The 19,870-nt window shown below is 44.1% G+C and overlaps 2 protein-coding genes across 9 annotated transcripts in view; one reads left to right on the top strand and one right to left on the bottom strand.

Moving 5' to 3' along the window:
- The window catches only part of PPEF1 (protein phosphatase with EF-hand domain 1), a 29,489-nt gene extending 22,562 nt beyond the window's left edge, over positions 1 to 6,927 (top strand). For all 4 annotated transcript variants that reach the window (XM_015886205.3, XM_015886166.3, XM_015886177.3 and 1 more), the window contains 7 exons: positions 444 to 557; positions 1,914 to 2,099; positions 2,675 to 2,817; positions 3,656 to 3,762; positions 4,603 to 4,766; positions 5,571 to 5,655; positions 6,016 to 6,927. In XM_015886205.3, coding sequence (XP_015741691.2) covers positions 444 to 557; positions 1,914 to 2,099; positions 2,675 to 2,817; positions 3,656 to 3,762; positions 4,603 to 4,766; positions 5,571 to 5,655; positions 6,016 to 6,206 — 990 coding nt within the window. In that variant the 3' untranslated portion in view covers positions 6,207 to 6,927. The remainder of the gene's footprint in view (positions 1 to 443; positions 558 to 1,913; positions 2,100 to 2,674; positions 2,818 to 3,655; positions 3,763 to 4,602; positions 4,767 to 5,570; positions 5,656 to 6,015) is intronic.
- Positions 6,928 to 8,417: 1,490 nt separating this feature from the next.
- Positions 8,418 to 19,870, bottom strand: part of PHKA2 (phosphorylase kinase regulatory subunit alpha 2) — a 32,193-nt gene continuing 20,740 nt past the window's right edge. For 2 of the 5 annotated variants that reach the window (XR_014947158.1, XM_015886135.3), the window contains exons 22-32: positions 19,243 to 19,399; positions 17,891 to 17,970; positions 17,583 to 17,661; positions 17,338 to 17,467; positions 15,951 to 16,052; positions 15,250 to 15,368; positions 13,494 to 13,541; positions 11,446 to 11,613; positions 10,186 to 10,239; positions 9,514 to 9,714; positions 8,418 to 8,936 (exon numbers count right to left, since the gene is read on the bottom strand). Coding sequence is in view for 3 of the 5 variants with exons in the window: in XM_015886135.3 (XP_015741621.2) it covers positions 8,763 to 8,936; positions 9,514 to 9,714; positions 10,186 to 10,239; positions 11,446 to 11,613; positions 13,494 to 13,541; positions 15,250 to 15,368; positions 15,951 to 16,052; positions 17,338 to 17,467; positions 17,583 to 17,661; positions 17,891 to 17,970; positions 19,243 to 19,399 (1,312 nt within the window). In the remaining 2 variants the exon portion in view is untranslated. Of the gene's footprint in view, positions 8,937 to 9,513; positions 9,715 to 10,185; positions 10,240 to 11,445; positions 11,614 to 13,493; positions 13,542 to 15,249; positions 15,369 to 15,950; positions 16,053 to 17,337; positions 17,468 to 17,581; positions 17,794 to 17,890; positions 17,971 to 19,242; positions 19,400 to 19,870 lie in introns of those variants that run through there. The other 3 variants (XR_014947159.1, XM_015886144.3, XM_085550353.1) reach the window with 2 other exon arrangements.

The raw sequence follows: 19,870 nt of genomic DNA, 5'->3' as shown, positions 1-19,870 counted from the left end.
CCACTGATCAGATACAGGTCTCCAGTGCTCCGAGGGAGCACTCCCAAAGTCTCAGGGGATTTTCATTGGCCTCTGGCTGCCTATGGGGAAAGTTGTCCTCAGATCTCTTCCACTGATCTCCATTAGGCTGGTTCACAGGCATGCAGAGCATCCCAGATGGCCCAAGATACTGGTATTCATAGATTCACAGAACCATGACACATCCCAAGTTGGAAGGAACCCATAAGGATTATCATGTCCAACTCCTCGCTCCATACAGTTGCTCTGTGTTCCTTGTGCCTGACAAATGCAAAGCACAACATTGGCAGGTGCCAAACACCTGCAGCTTCCACCAAACCTGAGAGTTCAGGGCATTTATGAGGGTTAAAGACTGGGTAGAGGAAAAGGGAATGGATCGTCTTTATTTTTTGGTAACTTCTAGTGTTCTGTGTTTGTTTTTTAAGCTGAAAACATTGATGAGGCTACCAAAGACAGACAAAAAGAAACAAGCGGAAATACAAGGCAACTCACCCCAATCCAGTTCACATCCAGGGATCTCTAAGAAGGAACATAAACAAGTAGGTGAAACCAAGGACAGCCTGATGCTGAGACCCAGCCATGACAGTGGCAGGGGCTGCGTTCAGAGGGCGTGTCTGAGTCTGTGTCTCTGAATTGGAAACCCATTGCTCTGGGGAGTATAGTAGCCAACTAGTTGTTATTTAGTTATTATTTGTAGACCAAGTAATAAAAGCTTGTGATTTTATGCCTCGAAAATACAATTTACTCAGTGGTTTCTGTTCTCAGCTGTTAGGAAGAAACTCAGTATGAGATGTGTTTGCATGCCCCCGTGTGGTAGGTCTGTTAGTACATACATAGTTGTCAGTTAAAATAGGTCAGACTTGGCAATCAGTTGTGATAGTATGCATCATATTTTGGCCATGGTTTTCACAGCTGGATGCTGATAGTCTCCAAAAAGCCCCTTTCCAGAGACCTACGGGCCGATTACTCAGAGCAGGAAATTTTTGTCCTCTGGCTGTTAGTTTCCTCTTGAATATCAGAGGCAATATGGAGTGCTTGTCATGCTGTAATTTAATAAATTGTGACAATTCAGAAAGCTTAATTTGCATAGTAATTTAGGAGCTCAAAATTGAGCTGTGTATGTTTGTTTTTCTGAACTTCAGGCATCTGCTGTACGGAGCAGACAGCTTCGTTTTGCCTCTAGAGAAGCAAATCTCTGTAAATGTGATTTCCCAAGATACGCATCTGACCTAGAAACTAACATAATGGGCAGGAACAGCCCCCTTAATCTGACACTCTCCAGCAAGTGGGAAATAGAATGTGTCTCCTTAAACCCTTTCCAGGGAGATTTGAAGAGATACATTTTGCCCGGTGTTTGCTACAGACTGGAATGAATACATTGAAACCCTGAGAATTCATCCTCGTGTCTCTGACTCTGCTAAAATGTCGACATGTAAAATCTTATTTTGAAACACAAGCTGACCAAAGACACCACAGCTGAGGGCAGCTCTTACCATGTTTAGGACAGGTATTGCCCAAGCTTAGTTTAGGTAAAAGCACTGACATGGGTGAATAGAAATGCCTCTCACATATGTGGGTGGCTTTTGTTCTCTTTGCCCATGCACTATTCCTGATGGAGCTACCAGTCTGGAAACTTCATCTGTGAAAGGAGATCTGCATCTCTGGGAAGATAAGGCATCTGAAAAGGTTAACATGTACTCTAAATACGTTTTGTAATTTAAGAAGAACAAAAGTTTCAGCCCAAAGGAATGCACAGCTGAAAGAAGGGAAGAAAACCTTGTTCTTTTGGGTGTTTTCTTTCAGTATGAGTTTTTTTTGTATGGCTGCTAGTTCAGGCATCCATAGCCTGTCAGTCCTCATCTACTATCAGTCCCTCTTGAGTTTGCTCTTTCCAGGTCCTGGACATTCTCTGGAGTGATCCACAAAAAAAACATGGCTGTACTCTGAACCAGCGTCGAGGAGTAGGTTGTTGCTTTGGCCCTGATACCACTGACCAGCTGCTTAAAAGGTATAATCTGAAGATGCTAATCAGGTCTCATGAATTTAAGTTGGATGGCTACGATCTCACTCATGATGGGAAGGTAAGGGGCTGCCATGGAAAGCACGTGAAATTCACATGCATACCCACAGTAGACATGTCAGCAGAGTTAATTAAGAATATGAATGACCTCTTTGAAATGGGTTTGGGGGAACCATGCACTAAATTAATGGGTGTTAGAACAGATCATGGAGTTCTGACAAACACAGAAGCCTTCTGGAACTTTTGGGAGTGGGGACTATATGTATATATATCACAGAGATGCTCCTAGGCTCTAGAAGCTTTTTAACTTAATCATTTCTCTTCTGGCCCTGCTTGCTGACTTGCTGTATTGAGAGGCCAGCAAAAATGCTGAAAACCAGCAGTGTCTCAGAAAGATGTATCCAGCACAGCACGCTGTCATGCTGCCCTCTGAGCTGTGGCAGGCCAAAAGCACAGGCCTGGAGTTCTGACTGGAAAAGTACTAGCAGTTCAGTGAATGGCATCGGAATTGTTTTCTAGTTTTACACACAGACACTTCATTTTGTAACCTGCAGGTTTTTCTAAGATCATTTTTTAGCAATCAGTCTCAAGAAGTATTATTCCAGCCAATCTAAATTCTCTTTTTGCTACGAGCAGGTTATCACTATATTTTCTGCTTCTAACTATTATCAAGAGGGGAGCAACCGGGGAGCATACATCCGAATGAATCCTGATCTGGTTCCTCATTTCATACAGTACCAAGTCTGCACGTGCACAGACAAGCAGAAAAATTGGGAGAGGTAAAGACGCGTTGTATGTATGGTGAGCATGAGCACCTGCCATAGGTCTGTAGCTTCACTGTAATTGGATAGAGTCACAGAACATCCCAAGTTGGAAGGGACCCACAAGGATCACGAAGTCCAACCCCTGGCTCCACACAGCACCACCCAAACCCAACCCTATGTCTGAGAGCGCTGTCCAGACGCTCCTTGAAGTCCAGCACTGGGGGCCGTGCCCACAGCCCTGTGCATCCTGTTCCATGCCCACCGCCCTGTGGTGCAGCCCCTTTCCCTGACCCCCACTCTCATGCAGCCCTGCACTATTCCTTCAGCATGTTCACAGTAATGTTCATATCAACCTCATAATCTATATTCCCTTTTGTTTCTCTGTTTAAAAATCTACACTTAAAAATGCATTTTAAATACCCCCAGTTTTTGTGAGAAATTTCCAAAGGCAATTAGAAGTGGTAAATGCTAAGAATGGACTATTGTCAGGGACTCTAAAGAGCCTGTGCCTGTCCGTCAGGTCTGCTTTAAGGCTGCAGTGTTAATCTGGAGAAATCCTGTTACGAGTGAAATCCAAAAAGTTTATCACTGCAGCCTTGCCATGCCTAGTGCTGTGGCCAGATTTACTGGAGCAAAGCAGCTTAGAATTACCTGCATAAACTCGATTATCTCTTAAGTTCAGATTATTCTTCTGGGGCTTTGTTTTGCTTTTCCTCCATGTTGTTGTTTAGGATGACCCTGACAACACTGCCTGTTAAAGAACAGAGGAATCTGATAATGAACATTGAAAAGCACAGACTGCTGGAGGATGGATATCCCTTAATGATCTGCTTTGATTTCTTTTTTGTTCTAGGGTAAAAACAATTGAACAGTCTGCTTTACAAACCTTAAAAGAGAGGATTTTTGTTCACAAGCATAAACTCACAGACGCCTTTGCAAAGTATGACAGCAGCAGCACAGGTAACATCATCTCTCTGTCCACTCACTGCCACGGGGTGCACAGTATTACTTCTCGGAAAGGGTAGTCAGGCATTGGAATGCACTGCCCAGGGAGGTCGTGGAGTCACCAACCATGGGAGTGTTCAAGAAACGTTTGGAAATTGTGTTGAGGGATATGATTTAGCTGGGAAGTATTGGTGATGTTTAGACTGGATAATCTTCTAGGTCTTTTCCAACCTTGATAATTCTGTGATTCTATGGTGGCAGAAGGGTCCTGCCTGCTTTCATGTAAGGCTGGAGGGAGGCAGAGCCTGGTCCATTGTGTGTTCTCTCAGATCAGGGCAGGATGTTTGTTAGTGGACACTTAAGCCCTCCAAGTTGTTTTCTGGGGCTTAAGTAGGAGAAACAACAGATCTGAAACACATGAGAAAATAAACAGTGTTTGCTGCCAGGCAAAGATTGAGCTGGCAAATACAGTTCCAGAAGCTCACCACCTTCACTTAGGGGCATCTTCATATGGCAGCCAGGAAGAGACTGGAACAGGCTGCCCAGGGAGGTGGTGGAGTCTCCTTCTCTGGAGATATTCAAGACCCGCCTGGACGCCTACCTGTGTGACGTGGTGTAGGGAGCCTGCTTTGGCAGGGGGGTTGGATTCAATGATCTCTAGAGGTCCCTTCCAACCCCTACAATTCTGTGATTCTGTGAGTCTGACCTCGCTTTTTTTAGTGCCATGCTTAAGAAAAAAACATTTCTGTTTTGTGAGTGCTGTAAAACAATGTCAGAAGGCATGCTGGGGTTGCTGGGTCTGGTCTGTGCTGTGTCACACACTGCTTATAACCACAAACTGACCCTTCCTGGCAGGCAGGATTTCTGTCAATGACTGGGCAACAGCAATGGAGTCTGTCCTACAACTCCAACTGCCCTGGAGGACGCTGAAGTCTCAGTTAGTGAAGACATATCCAGACGGAAATGTTGACTACATGTCATGTTTTTACTATATGAACACAGCTCGTCCTATGCATCAGGTAAGAAGGAAAACACATCCTTTCAAATCTTGGAGAAACAGCTTTTGGTGCAACGTGAGGCACGAGGCAGTGGTTTGGCCAATCCAGTAGAGATCTGCATTGGACTAGTTACCTCGCTTCCTTTTATAGTCACTGGAGGGAAATAAGCACTTCTGAGGACACAAATCATCATTCCCTGCTAAGGTAGAGTCTTAAAATAGGCTGGATGAATCACATGCTAGAACTGCTTTGTACTTTCCATTGACTCTCAAGGGCATTTCAGTAAGGTAGCTGAGGAGCTATGCAACAAATCCTACCGTGAGCACTTTTGAGATGAGCTTTTTCAGATGTGCTCAGAGCCATTTCTGGCACCTTTAAGATGAAGCCACAGTTGGAGATAAGCTTTTAGATGTCTCATGATAGATGAGGTCTCTTCTACAAAGTCCAGTTGTTACTGCATGACTGCACAGTGCTTTGGTTCTCAGCTCTCAACACCGTTACGCAGCAGGACCCATTCACACACCGACAGTGGAAGTTTCATGTGTGTGATGCTTTCCCCCGATTATCAATTTTTCCACAAGTAATTACTGGAGGCGTGAGGCGTGAAGGGCTCCTTCACCACCTCCACTCTGCCATATGGGATGGGTTTGGGCTGATTTGGGGCAAGACATAAAGCACCGTTCCTTCGAACTCATGCATAAGGAATTTTTCCCAACATTTGGCAAGTTAAACTGGTAAAATAGATTTGGATAGTACATGTTGTATCAGTTAAGCTAACCCAGACCCGAGGTCTAAATGCCTTCCCGTATATGATTTCAAAACCAGGTTCAGCCAGCTTTGGTGGAAACGCTGTGCAAATACAGAAGTGATCTGAAGGTGATCTTTAACTTTATGGATGAAGATCAGTCAGGTAAGGCTCAGTAACTCACAGTAGTGGCCCTAGGAAGCCTACACTAGTTATTTTTCCCCCCTGTGTTTCCTCCTTTTAAGGCTTCTATGTAGAGAGGAACCAGAGGTGATGTCATTTTTCTGCATTAGTGGAGGCTAATTTAAGCAGTCACACTGTGCCCATATAAGGGTAACTTGAAAGAAAGTCTTCACACAGTTTCCAGTACCGATGTCACTTTGGCGGCTTTCACCCTTCTGCACTAGAACTGTACTTCAGTTGTGAAAATAAATAACAAAAAACCCTCACCGAAGCCCTGGTGGTGTGTGGATGTAGGAAGGGGAAAGGCACTGGAAAAAGCAACCTGTCTTCTGTCTGCTGTAGGTCTGATTTCTCCTGATGAGTTCCGCAAGACGTGGAAAATCTTCAGTTCTTACCTGGGAATTCATTCACACGATGAAGCCATTGACAAGTTAGCCCAGAGCATCGACTACAACAAAGACGGCTACATTGACTTCAATGAATTTTTGGAGGCCTTTCATGTGGTTCACAATCTAGAGAACAAGACAGCCTAGGGAAAGGGCAGAACTTCTTGGGGGTGTCATGGGAGCCTGGAAAAGCACTTCCCAGACTGACAAACAATAAATGGTAAGCATTGTAGTCACTGTGTAAGCCTGTGTTTAATCCCTTTGGGATGATGCATACCTGCGAGTGAAGAGACCAGACGGGATGACCGCTGCCATGTGCAGCATTGATGCATCACTGCCACGTCAGTATCTTGTCCTCAGCCCGCGTGTCATCTCCTCCACCACCCTAGTCTGTGAATGCTACCAAGGTAGCACCTGCAGTGCCATGGGAAGAGACACTCTGGTATGTTTCCCCCAGCAGCCCTTAGAGACAGCTAAGAAACAGCACTGCTGGTCACAGGGAATATACCAGTCTCTCCTTCGGGATATACAGGAAAAACAGGCCTTCAGTGAACCATCCAGTCCAGGTGAAGAACCATCTCCTTAAAACAAGCAGTTCTGCATATTTAATCTTACTCTTTGCATGATGCAATTAAAGCGTTCCACATTACTGGTTTTCCTCTTTGAAGTTTACAGGCCCGACTTAAAGGAAAGGTGTCTATACCTGCCATGGATTCGTACTTAGCACTGGTTACTTCTGCAGTTGTTAGGCTTGGGGGTTGATGAGCAGTCCTAACTTGTCACCTTAGTCGGGGCTAAATCCAAAGCATGTTCACGTGCCATGCAATAGATCACAAAATAAAGCTTGAGCTTTTGAAGTACTGTGTAAGCTTGTGGTGTATTTCTTGACTGTGTTTCGATGACCTACATGGAACAGAGTGCAGCAGTTCAAAGAGTGGAGGATTCAGCTGAAGGTTGCTCACCTTCAGAGCCGTGGTGGGGTCACAAAGCAGCACTTCACATACACTGCGTTTAGGGCTGCAGAGTTGTGGCAGGAGAACTGAGTCATTCAACCCCCAGCAGCTGCTGCAGGCAGCCTGGGACACCTTCACCCCAGCAGAAGGGCAGGCTACAAGGAGGGGAGGAAGAAAAGCCACCAGTGCAAAATGGGGAGCCACACACAGCCCAGCTACGTGTGCATGGATCCAAACAGATTCAGATAGATAAAGCTCTTCTTCCATCCCTCTCATCCCAAGTTTTCCGTGCCCCACTGCGTTCTGCAGGGGCTAATAAATAACACAGCAGTGACATTCCTCCACACAAGCCCCAGCCTGGCCCTGCAGGTCCTGGCAGCTGTCACACCAACCACAAAGCACTTGTTGCAGCTGCACCTGCCAGGCTGAAAGAGCAGGGCCCAGGGGACCACCTCAGCTGCTGGAAACCTTCGTTTCTGAGACAGGACATGTCAGCCTATTTTCACCTTGCTTCAGGAAATGAGGTCTGGAATCTGGCCATGTCATCCTCCTCTCAGTCCCCTGGGAAGCCCAGCAGCCGAAGCCGCCACTGCCAATTAGTGGTAGAGCTGTGACAGCTTTCACCTGGGGAGCACAGCCTCAGCCCCGGCAGCACCGCTTTTGTTTTGTAACAGCTTAATAGCACACAGGTGCATCCTCTGCCAGGTGTGGGAGTGTTCGGTGCAAAAGCTTGTTTGCTTAATTGGGTTTGCGCTAAATGGGACTCCGACTGACGCCGTCCTGCCACCGCAGCTCAGCAGTGGCAGCAGGACCAGACCTGCAAGTAGAATGCGATCTCCCTCTACTCACGCTGTTTCAGCATCCCACTGTTTACCAGCAGCTATCCGAATTCTTCAAAGCACCTTCTAAGTCCTCTGCCAGCACCTGGCTTCCATGTGATAACTAATACTATCAAACGTGAATAGTACGTTAGATCATAGCAGGAATTTCAAATCAAAAACACTCACTGCTACTCCCATTAGAAAAGAGAGAGTTAAGGGGTGTTAATGCTTTGCTGTAGGTTCCAAACCCTTGTTTTAGATTTCAGTCTAAACCACCCCGACCTGTCCGCATTTAGCACCGACCCTGATCCTTTGCTCTGATTACAGAGAAGCAGCTCCCTGAGAGCTGCTATCGTCTCACATTAGTGGCTATTGCAAGACATTTGTCTCTGCCGTGCTAGCTCTGCCCTAACGAGGTGCAAACAAGAATCAGGGTGAACCTGTATCAGAAACGCCACCTGGTTATTTCCAGTTCTCCCAATTCCTTTCATTTACATTCCCCTGGATGTTTCACACCACACATTAGCGATTCACAGCGATGTACATTTACAGATGGGCAGGAGAAAAGCTAATGAATGCCATTATTTCCCTTATTTGGGAGACTCCATGCCTGAGATTCAGCTCCCTCGTTTTATTATGCCTTTTGATCTCCACAGCGTAATCTGTTTCCCCCTTGGCGGAACTAATTCTTGCTAATTTAATACGAATTACATTTATGCACTTTAGGCAGAATAAGCCTCGTTATTTGCTCTTTCTCACACCCTCCCTTCAAATGAGGCCACATTCCACCCACCTGTCCCCCTCGGGCAGGTGCTGGTAACATAACACCGTGACTGGTGTATCTGCTCACACACGTGCAGCAAACAGGCAGCTCATGGCAGCAAAATAGGGAGAAGCTTCCTGGCTTCTTTTCCCTCGCGAGACATTGCTTACTGCATCACACAGCCTGTGCTAGGCAGGAAATCCTGTAAATAAATAATTATGGCTTTTGTCAGGTACGTCATGGTCCCATAGGCCCCACTTGGGGCACTGTCATAAAAGAAGTGGCAAATTCCCGTGGCTACATCCTTCTCCAAGATACCACCCGTCGCTCCATATGATTTCTGAAAAGACACAAAGATATACGGAAAGTCAGGTATTTGTGCTTATTGGTTGGAATTAGAAAAGACCCCACGATGATTTAGCATTTGTGCTGCATACAGAAAGCAATCCTCCCTTCCCTCCTAGAAACCTTCATTACAACATACATAAATGGAATCACAGCACGGTTTGAGATGGAAGGGACCTTTAAAGGCCATCTGGTCCAACTGCTCTGCAGTGAACAGGGACACCTACAGCTCCATCAGGGTGCTCAGAGCCCCATCCAGCCTGATTTTCAGTGCCTCCATGGATGGGGCATTGACCATCAATACCCTGATCTATTTACTTGAATAAGCCTGCATATATAAGGAACACATAGCTTCACAAATTTTGTCTTTCTTTCCTTTTTGATTACTCAAATACTGATATGATTTGAATGCTTCATTCTTAGCTTTCTCAATTCTCTCCTTTAATTCAGTGGAGCTGCATGCAGCTGAGCGGGGCATGAATTTGGTCAAATGCATCACGCACACACACACAGAAGGAACAGGGGACAGATTTCAGACTTGAAGGCTCCCCTCCTTTTCACTCTGGACTCACCAGTTCCTGCAGGAAGAGGTCGTTGGCCACGTGCACAATTTGGTCCACATGGATGATCCCCCCGATGCTGTTCACCTCGATGTCAGACAGGAATGTGAGAACAAGAATGGCTTCCACCAGGAGCTGCCGGTACTCAGGCTGAGGGACGTGGTTCAGCACCGACTCCACATGCACAGCAAACTTGATTTCACATGGGGTCATCTGGCAAGTTAGAGTGGAAATAGAAAGAAAAAATGACAAATCCAGAAGAGCAGTTCTCTACCTGCCTCCCAAGCACTGAACCATAAGCTCCTCTCTTCATGCTGGGGCACTGATTGAAGTACACAAGCCCTCCATTCTGTAAAATAAGGTTTAAATTTGGCAGACAATTCCAGCCCTTCTCTTCAGCTGTTACCACTATCCTCAGAAACTAAGGAAGCAAATTGCTGCCAGTGAAGGCACACAGGACAAGCAGCAGGTGCAGCAAAGGGGCAAACCCTCTACAAACCCACTGCCACGCCTGACTGGAGGAAGAAGCTAGGGGGGATGTTGGAGGGAAGATCATCACGGCAGCCCCCTCCCTGAGTGGCTGTTCTTACAAGGACCCTGCAGCATCAGCCCCGCTCTGCATCTCAGAGTGCCAAATGAAACATTCCATCACATGGCTAAAACATCCTTGGCATTTCACCGTACCTCTCTGGTGGTTGAAGAAGGAAGGACATACCCATCAATGGACAGGCCGTGGCACTGAAACAGAAGCAGTTTGACAGTGAACAGAAATTATAGTTCTTGCGAGTAAATCTGAATTATCCAAGACACCATGTAATAATTTCAGTAAAACAGCAACAAAACCTGTTAAAAGTACTACCTCACCTTTGTTCAAAAGTTTATTACGTAGTCTGGCTACTGTCAGAAATAACCTTATGCAACACTTGCACAGTGCTCTACATTCCCTTCTAGCTACTGAATGGGAGTTTTCACTGAAATAACATTTAATTAAGTGTTTGAGATGCAGGATACCACAACTCAAGGATGGAGGTGGTGTCAGCAATACTGAGTGTGACACACAAGAAAAGGACGACAAGACCTAAGTGGTGGCAGGCTAAAGAATGGCACATCTGGGTACCTCAGGCACAAATAAAGCACTAAGAAGAGGACAATACTTTGTGTACGTAAGAAATGGTCACTGTATTGAAAGATCTCATCAGTAAATCTAGTGATCACGTATGATTCATCTTGGTTGACATCAACACTAACAGCTTCAGTACAGCTGATTTGAGAACAACTAAAGCAGGTGCTCAACATGTTGTGGGCTTGAATAGTTCAGTTTTGCAGGCTGCCAAATACTGACTGACAGCCAGCAAAGCAGAAGAACAGGTGCATCACTTCGAAAATAACAGGAATTCTTAATCCTCCCCTTCTCCTTAATAGAGATCTGCTTCGATACATTCCATACCCCAGATCTCCAAGGTGCTACCAGGAATTACTTTTCACTTAACAACAAGCAAGAAACATCAGAAGAGTCATACAGCTCAGATGAGCCAGGAAGGGTTTTCATCATCATTTTGGAAGAGCCAGTGAAGCTTCCAAGCCAGCTCTTTGCAGCCTTTTCCAGCGGGAGCACAGGAATTGCACTGCATTACAGTGCCCCTCAGTGGCAGTGAGCACAGCCTGTTTTAGGCCAGGAGCAATGTGAAATAGTGGTAAGACACAACTGACCAGCAAAAACTGTGCATCAGTGTTTTCAGAGAAAAAAAAACACTTTCAAGCAAACATGTGAAGTTGCATTAATGAAGCCCTTCTATCTCCTACAGATATGTTGCTACTAATAACTCTGGTTTACACTAGTCTTCCAGTTGAAGACCAACTTTAACCAGCAACATGTCTAAACCACCATCTTCCCACGTTACCACAAGCTGCTTTGTTTCCTTTCTTCAACAACTGTCAACCCACCTTCTGAAGAATCTTCCATACTTTCTCATAAAAGCCAACAGGAACTCTGTTAATGGCACCATCAAGCCTTCTTCTGCGCAGCCACTGCCCTTTGCGGTCACCCCAACTAATGTCTCCACTGGAGCTGGTGGGAGAAGTACTGGACGGAGATGGTGGAGTACTGCTCCTCTGCAAGAAACATTTAAGCCTCAGTTAGTTGCCTTCTGCCACCACAGATGCTACTACTTGTGAAGATACTGTACTGTTACAGTGCTAGCTCAGGGCCAGGAGAAAAACCACAAGCCATGGCATCATACAAGGTGATGGAGCAGGACTCATCCCACTCTCCCCCTTTGACAACAAACTTCACTTCTCCCATACTTCATTCATTTCTCAATATAATACACCAGCAGTGCCATGAGGCATTACTGCTCGGTTCAACATAAGGCATGGCTGTTTTAACTAGTACAAGCTGGCTGGCATGGCAGTGTTACTGCTGCACTCAATGGTGGGATTTACTGATAGGTCTGACTCGGGTTTAGTGTTGTAATAGTCAGTGGGTCCATGATTCCAGCATGGAAAGGTCCTCCATAGAAACCAATCCATTAATATAGCTGACTAAAGACCAACATACATGTGATCATACAGTTACCATGCCCAACTCTCGGTAAACATCAGCCTTGTTTTCCTTTATTATCATGACTGATGGTTGGACAAGATGATCTTAGTGTTCTCTTCCAATCTTGATGATTCTATGACTATTCTTCTATTTTAACTCTACCAGACTTGAAGATTAAGTTAGGCAGCAAATCATCTTCAAAGATGTGGCACCACATCCTCACTGTTGGTGCCTCACCAGGATACAGACAGGCTGTCCATCTTCTCTCCCAGGCCCTGTGCTATTCTGTTGCCTCCCTCGTACCTCTTTGCACATCCATTACTTTCAGCCCAGGAAGGACTTCACTGATGGTCCCTTCTGAAATCCCATCCTCTCTGAGTACAGAACTGCCCAAGCAGAGTACTGGGGAAAGCAGGAAATAAGACCAAAAAGTGCATGTTTGCAAGGGATATGCTCAGTGACTCCACTGAGCTACGCTCCACCAAAAGATCAGTAAGTGAAAACAAAGTCCATTTTTCACTTCTACTGGTGTCAGTGAGATGTAGGTGGTGATCCCCTGACGCCCTCTATTCCTTACTATTACACACTGACTTCTCCATTTCATTTTGCAGCCCCAGAGGACACAGGAGGGTCAGTGGCAAAGAAGAAATCCATCCACAAACAGTAATTAATTTGACTACTCAGGCAGAGGTCTCATTCAAAATCTTCTGTGCGCTTTTATCAAACACAGATGAATCTTCTCTTTCTGCACTGCTATGTGGGAACAGAAAGGCTGCAGCAACATGCTCAGGGGTGTTCTGCAATTGTATTTAGGGCACCTGAGGGCTGTGCCACTGTGGGGAGAGCAGAGATGCACTCATCACAAGCACTGGTTCAGAGCGCACCCGTAGCTGCAAACATTCTGTCTCCAGGTGACAGATTTGGAGTCTCAGAATTTAAACTGCTAAGGTTTCTACTGGTAAAATCTTTAAACAATTATATTCCTCTGTAACAGCAACAGCTTAAGAGCTACAGTTTTCTGCCTTGAAAGAAAACGACTGCCTGAAAAGATGCCTGGGCCTATAAAAAACCCTGCCTCAGCACTCTGAAACTGTGCTGGTCATCATCAGCCAGAGATTGCCAGCATAAACACTATGTTACCTTTAAATATTGGTGGCACCTACAATATATAATCAGGCAGCTAAATCTATGGTGGTGCTTTATTTGCTACAGCTGTTTACTATTAAGAAGAGCTAAGTGGATCTAAATGTGGGACTGAGCTATTAAAAGATTACTAATGAGAACAGGCTCCCAGTGAAGATGAACTAAACAAAGAGGGTTCGAAAGAAGCTTTTGCAGAGGAGAAGCAGCAGGAGGTATTCAGAGCTCAGGTCCTTGCACACGTGTACTCAGACATACACAGACACACACAGGGCAAAAAGCAGGTGCAGAACTGCAGATGTCGTTTTACCCTGGAAGCGAACATGCTGCTGGACATGGAGTGGCCCTCATGAACGAACTATAAAACAAAAACAGACACCAGCAGGTCAGACAGACAGTCAGGACACAACAGGACACAAACAAGGTTATGAAACCCATCTGCACAAAGGCAAGGAGCATGGAATAAACTCAGGTACTCAGAGGAAAGCCGTGACAGCCTCTGGTTATGTGCTCAGACACAGGTAAAGGCTGGGTTTACAGACTCTAAAAAGCATCTGCAGCAAATGAGAGAGCTGCAGATGCTCAACATGTGAGCTCTGCCTGATGCAAGTGCTCAAAATGTTCCTCCTGACACGAAGTTGGTTGTCTTCCCTCCAACCACTATGACATTAAGATGGTATTTCATAAATTATTTACAGAGTGCAGTGAGATGTGGTATAAAGCAACAAGCATTGACTGGTGAGGGGAAATAAAAGCTAGAACAGCCAACTCTTCTGCTGTGCAAAAAAATGCAGCCATCCAATGCAAAAAATAACTCTACAGTGCTGACAAGCTTCACAGGGTTTCAACTCGGGTGCATACCTGTATTTAAGATTTAACGCTGCCTCCTAGTGCCCAGTCCCTGTTCCTTCTGGGAACAGCACTGAGGTTGGACATCCCCAGTAGGCTGCAGGACTAACAGCCATTGCCAAATGGAGCTACCAAGGTCCCCCAGAGTCTGCAGTAAGCACCATGTAGCGGCTTCACAAGCACTGTCACACCACAGGAGGGGACAAGGCAGGCTCAGCCACAGCAACACTAAGGTTCCAGAGTGGCTCAAACACAGTGACCAGATCTCACAAGGCACAAAACACACATTTCACCCAGGCCTTACCTTCCCTGATTGATCATATCCCAAAAAGCATTATGAACTGATCTTTACATCAGCATAAAATGCCCCTCCTCCCCCAAAGCTCATTCAGTGCATTTGTCTCATACAAAGGAGAGCACCACATACTTTCCTAGACACTTACACAAATGGCCTCAGAGTAAATGCTCTCGCTTGTTAAGCTCTTGGCAGAGAGAGTGCTTTTGAAGTATGTCTCTAATATAAACTACTTATTTCCCACCAATGTCTTTTACCTGATCACCACCCTCCTATTTACCCAGAGCAAAAGCAAACTACTAATAGCAACACACACACACAAAAAAAAAGAGAAATGAAAATCAGCTGCAATAAAACCATCAATCACACTCATCCAGAACACTTTGTGTCTTCTACCATTTCTCTCACTATGCTCACTTGCTGTGTAATTGAGAATACTGAACTCAGATTACTGCTAGAATAGGAAGTGCAGTTCTCCATTCTTGAAGGGGAAAAAAAAAGCCACTAAGATTTCTTTTCCAGGTGTACCTTTCCAGAAGGCACATAGATTACATTAAGAACTTGCGCAGAGTACAGGAATGAAAACCACCTGTGTGAAATCTTTGTGCAGCTGCCATTTCTTTAGCTAAAGATGATAGAAAATTGTTTTAAAGTTGATGCCATAAATGCACTAGACTTTGCTCAAGTTCCAGTCTTCAGTACATGAAACAAGAACAAAGAAGGGGCTACATTCATGGAAGAAGCATCTTCTTCCTGCCTTCTATTAGCTTTAAGCCAAAGGGTGACCGTAAATTTCTCTCATTTACCAAGAATGCATTTATTTGGCATAAAAAACAACTTCCTGAAAGGAAAACAAAACTCTGATAAAACACCATTCCAGAACAGCTACATTTTCTGATAAGCACTGACAGAAAACCCTCACCTGCTTCATTTCGCTCTTCAATTTAGTAATACCACTTCTTTCTGTTTTTGTTGCTCCAGAATGCCCCATTTCATGAATAGAAATTGCAGGGCTAGATGAAGAAGAATCCATACGTCGCACTAAAAGAAGCAAATGGGCAAATTGTAATAGTAGGAAGAGATAAAACTGTGTCTAGAAGTTATAGATAAAAGCAGATCCTTTCACAAGTGTTCAGTGCTTTTTTTTGACATCATGCTTTCAAATTACATCAGTAATTTAAACCTGATTGCATTAATTCAGAGGTAGAGAGCCACAGTTGGATGTTTGGGATTGACCTTCCAAGACACAGAACAGTCATAGCTTCAAAAGACATCGGAGTTGTCTATGAGGACTTAAGACACAGCTAAAGTGTCAGCTGGAAATATTGGGGGTCACAGACACACTCCTGGAAGGCAGAATGGATATGTCCTTTTCACGGTCTTCCTTCTGGTCACATTACATTTCTTCACTTTAAAGTTCGCCTTGATACAACCTTACTCCTGTGTAGGACAGTCTCTCTTATATGTGTTTTTTTATCCCACAGCAGATATATGCAATATATCTGTTCAATAAATTACCTGTACTTCTATTTCACATGCATGGGTGGGAGGTTCCTACTTAGTAGACAATCTAACTCTATATTTACAGTTCCCATTTAACATATACCCAAACAGATAACTTACAGCTTCTTTCCACACCAAACTCTTTTCCACTGAGAATATGGTGTAGGAGATTTTTCATATCAAAAGGGCTTAGATTCATCAAACTCTCTGAAGCTTCTTCACCTAGTTTAAACAACAAAATAAACAAGTACGATTAAAAACAAAGCAAAGCCCCACACACAGAAATAAAAAACATAACTATAGGATGCTTTACGGATGGCTTTCCTAACTAAACTGCTGACACATGGGCACAGGGGTGCACAGAAAAGTTTCCCATAGGAGGACATGGAAAAGGCAGCAGTGAAGCTGAGGGCATCATACAAAGAAATAACAAAAGGGATCATGGGATAAAGAGGCTTTGAACTGTGAACACAGTACTCAGCTTCTGGTACTCAGCTTCAGCTCTGAAGGAAACGGGGCTGTCTGAATGTTCCTCATGGAGAAACAGAATTATCCCAGAAAATGACTTGGCTCCATTTACCAACTTCTCCTAAAGGACAAATACTTTCCCACAGGTAGGCAGCCACCGAGTTTGCTCAGAGACATCAGTGATGCCCATAGTGAGGCCTGTGTAAAATAAGCTTCTATTGAGTCTTCCCCTCCCCCTTGGGGTGTGCTAATACACTAGGAACAACAATGAGCTGAGCCACAAAAATCATGCTCCTAGGCATCAGCATTTGAGACTACACATTCACATACTACACATTACTACACATACACATAAATTCAATCACTTCTGATGACTGTTTCTTCTTGACCTCTGACCAATTTAAATTCCTCTGATGTGGAAAATTCTTCAATGGTTTTTCAGATACCACCTCAGCTGTGATTTCTCCTCTCTACATACAGTATTTTCATCCTGTACAACTTGTTAGTTTCTTAATTTTGCTTTTTTGCAGTGCATATGCAACATCTGGCAGTCTTATAAGGTATGTATTTTTACTGACCTCCTGGTATAAGTAAAGATAACATAGGACTAGCTGAAATCTGAATAGCAAATATTTTTCAACCATGTACATTCCAAGGGAGAAGGATGACCCATAGCAGAGAACGTGTGCTGAATAAAACCCACATGAAAGCTGAAAAATCAAGTCCCAAATATTCTGCAGATACCAAGTGTCTTGATTCTTATTGAAATTAGTCCCTAAAAACATACACATGCAATTTCATGATCTGCACCGCAAGCACTGAAATTCAGGGTGTTTAAGCACTTAACATCTACTTCAGACTGACGGAGTGCAGGGAGGCAGGAATCCTTCATTAAGCCAAACAGAAATTATTTTCATTTTTTAACTGTGTATGTAAATGAAGAAGCTTACAAAAGAATTTAACATGAATAGGAAAATCAGTGACTGATGTGAAGCAGAAACAAAGCCAGAAGTATCTCCCACAATAAAACTATTCTTACCTGAGCATTTCAGACTCCGAGCCAGCTCAGTGGCCATCACCTGAATTATCAGACCAATGCGGAGCCTGAGCATCTCCATGAAAAGACTAGGCTGCGATCGGACATACATCGCCAGGTACATAATTATTTCCTGTAAGTACAAATTAGAAGAGCTCTCCTTCAGCATGGGTCATCCTAGCTTTCCCAGTCTCAGAAGAAAACACTGTGCACAGCTTAAAGAACCATTTTTTTCACATGCTCCGTACCTGTGTCAGGACAGCAATACTGATGTCTTGGCCACTAGCTTCATAAATAAGATCTGTGAGCTCTTCGGGTGGCAGAGGGCTGTAAGAGGGCAAACTACAGTTAGCAGTAAGTCCAGCACTTGCTGTCAAGTTCTTGAACACACGCTAGAATCATGTCACCCAGAACATCTTTGCACCGCAGGGTTTTCTGCCTTGGTGGCTGCAATTCTTTCTGAATGTGAAAAATAAACCAAGGTGAGAGCAGAATGGTACCAGCAAGAATATGAAAGGCAATCTGCTTCTACAACCGAGATGAAACTCTAACTTACGTGGTAATGATTTTCTCGCGGGGTTCTGGTGGCAGCCCCACTGTAAGCTGCTTGTGGTGTGACAGGAGGTCTGTGCATGCCTATCGCAACACAACAGAAAGCAAGAGACCTTGTGAGACATGCAACAGTGACACAGCTTTTAATTCCAGAAAATTAAGTATTTACTTAGCAATTTCTAAGTGCATTTCTACTGATTACAAGATATGCAGATCCAGAAGAACCAGTTGCCAAATATCCCCTGAGGTTAACAGGACTACAAGAGTTTGCCCTCTCCTACTTAAGCCTGCTTCTTCACACTGAAATCAGCAGCAGAATTATTATGCTCTCTAGGAGGACTGGAGGTAAAAGACTTTATCACAAGATATAAAATAGATATGAAATAAGATATATATACTTCCTACAAAAGCAAGTGCTTAATTCACCTGATTCATTATTCTGAATCAAAGACCTCAGCAAGCAATGCATATTTTTCTATGAGCTTGTTTTCCTTCCTTTAATGTCCAGCAAAACTATATCACCTCTACTCTCATCCTCTCCAGTTCTTAGTCAATATCTCTGCAATTTAATGTACATGGGTTTTTGTGAGCATGTACTGCTTTTCCGTGTCTTGTGGATGGAAAAAGTACTTAATGAGGTATCACGCAGAGTGACTGTTGCAAACAGCTCCCTGCAAATACAACTGTCAGTAAAACAGGCCATTCTAGGTATGACTATCAAAGCTTTGAAAATGCCCAGAAGTTAGAGAAAGAGTTCTTTGGAAATATGCAAGGACAGGTACATAAAAAAATCTTTAAAACAGCAGAGTAGTTTTGAAATGTTCCAAATGAAGTCTGTACCCTTACATTGGATCTTTCATGTTAACATTCAGTAGGGCCATATATCCTAATGCCTCTGCACATCCACTGCCACTCACACTACAGACTGCCTGCCTAATGGGACTGAAATCACTGCAACATGTTTTTGCATAATCTCTTGCACTAAGACATACTGGTGCTTCAAGTGTTCATGTTACCACAAAAGCAATAAGCATTTAACAATGACCACTAAAGCTTTCAACGCACACAGTTAAGCTGCTCGGTTAAACAGAGATTAAATGAGGCCTTCACAATCACTTACAGATTGACATTCTCACTCCGCTCTAATCTTAGCACACTTCTCAGTACACATGAAAGAGGTTGTAATAAGATTTTAGATCAGAAAAGCAAACAGTGTTTACAAACAAATGCTGCACTAGGTTTGTTGTGAAATAAGACCAGAAGAGTACAAACACAAGCCTCACTGACACTTGCGCCTCACATCAGTAGTCCTGTTTTCAGGCAGGAATCTGAACCAGCGCTATTTCTATCTCATACCTCTGCCAGGACTTCCACTCTCTTTTTAAGTATACCAGAAATATAACGGATTAAGCCCCACTCTTGATTGAGGCCTGCCTTTCTGTAGAGCTCATTGAGCAGGCAATGTACAGTGACTCCATATTGTCCATTCAGCTGTGTATCCCAATCAGGGCCTCTGTAGAAAAACAGAAGATCATTTCCATTAGATCAAAATGGTACATTTCTAAGGGGTCTTTGAGAAAGATACAGGAAGAGAAAGTGGAAAACAATGCTACATTGCTCAGTCTTAACACACAACGAGCAACCAGACTTTGACTGAACTGATGAATTTGTGTAGCAGTCATTTGGGTGAAATGAATGGGACATGGGTGCCCTTCATCAGAGATCAGCTACAAATGGGCAAAAACCTCCCGGTAACAGCAACTCCCATATTAACCTCTCATATTAACCTCATATAACCTCACTTGGCCTTAAGCCTGTGACTACAAAGCAATCATCCAGGGGATTTCCCATTTGGCTTTAAGTGGAGCACTAGGAAGGAGCTGGGAAGAATGGAAGGATGCTCCATATGTTTCTCTTTAGGAGTGAAATTTAGCACTTTTTTTCAGTACTGATAAAGATGGTACCCATTTTTTTTCAGACACTT

The sequence above is a fragment of the Coturnix japonica genome, chromosome 1 (genome assembly GCF_054131305.1).
Source record: "Coturnix japonica strain WE chromosome 1, WE-NBRP24, whole genome shotgun sequence".
Taxonomy (NCBI): Eukaryota; Metazoa; Chordata; class Aves; order Galliformes; family Phasianidae; genus Coturnix; species Coturnix japonica.
This window is presented reverse-complemented; position numbering and strand designations above follow the sequence as displayed.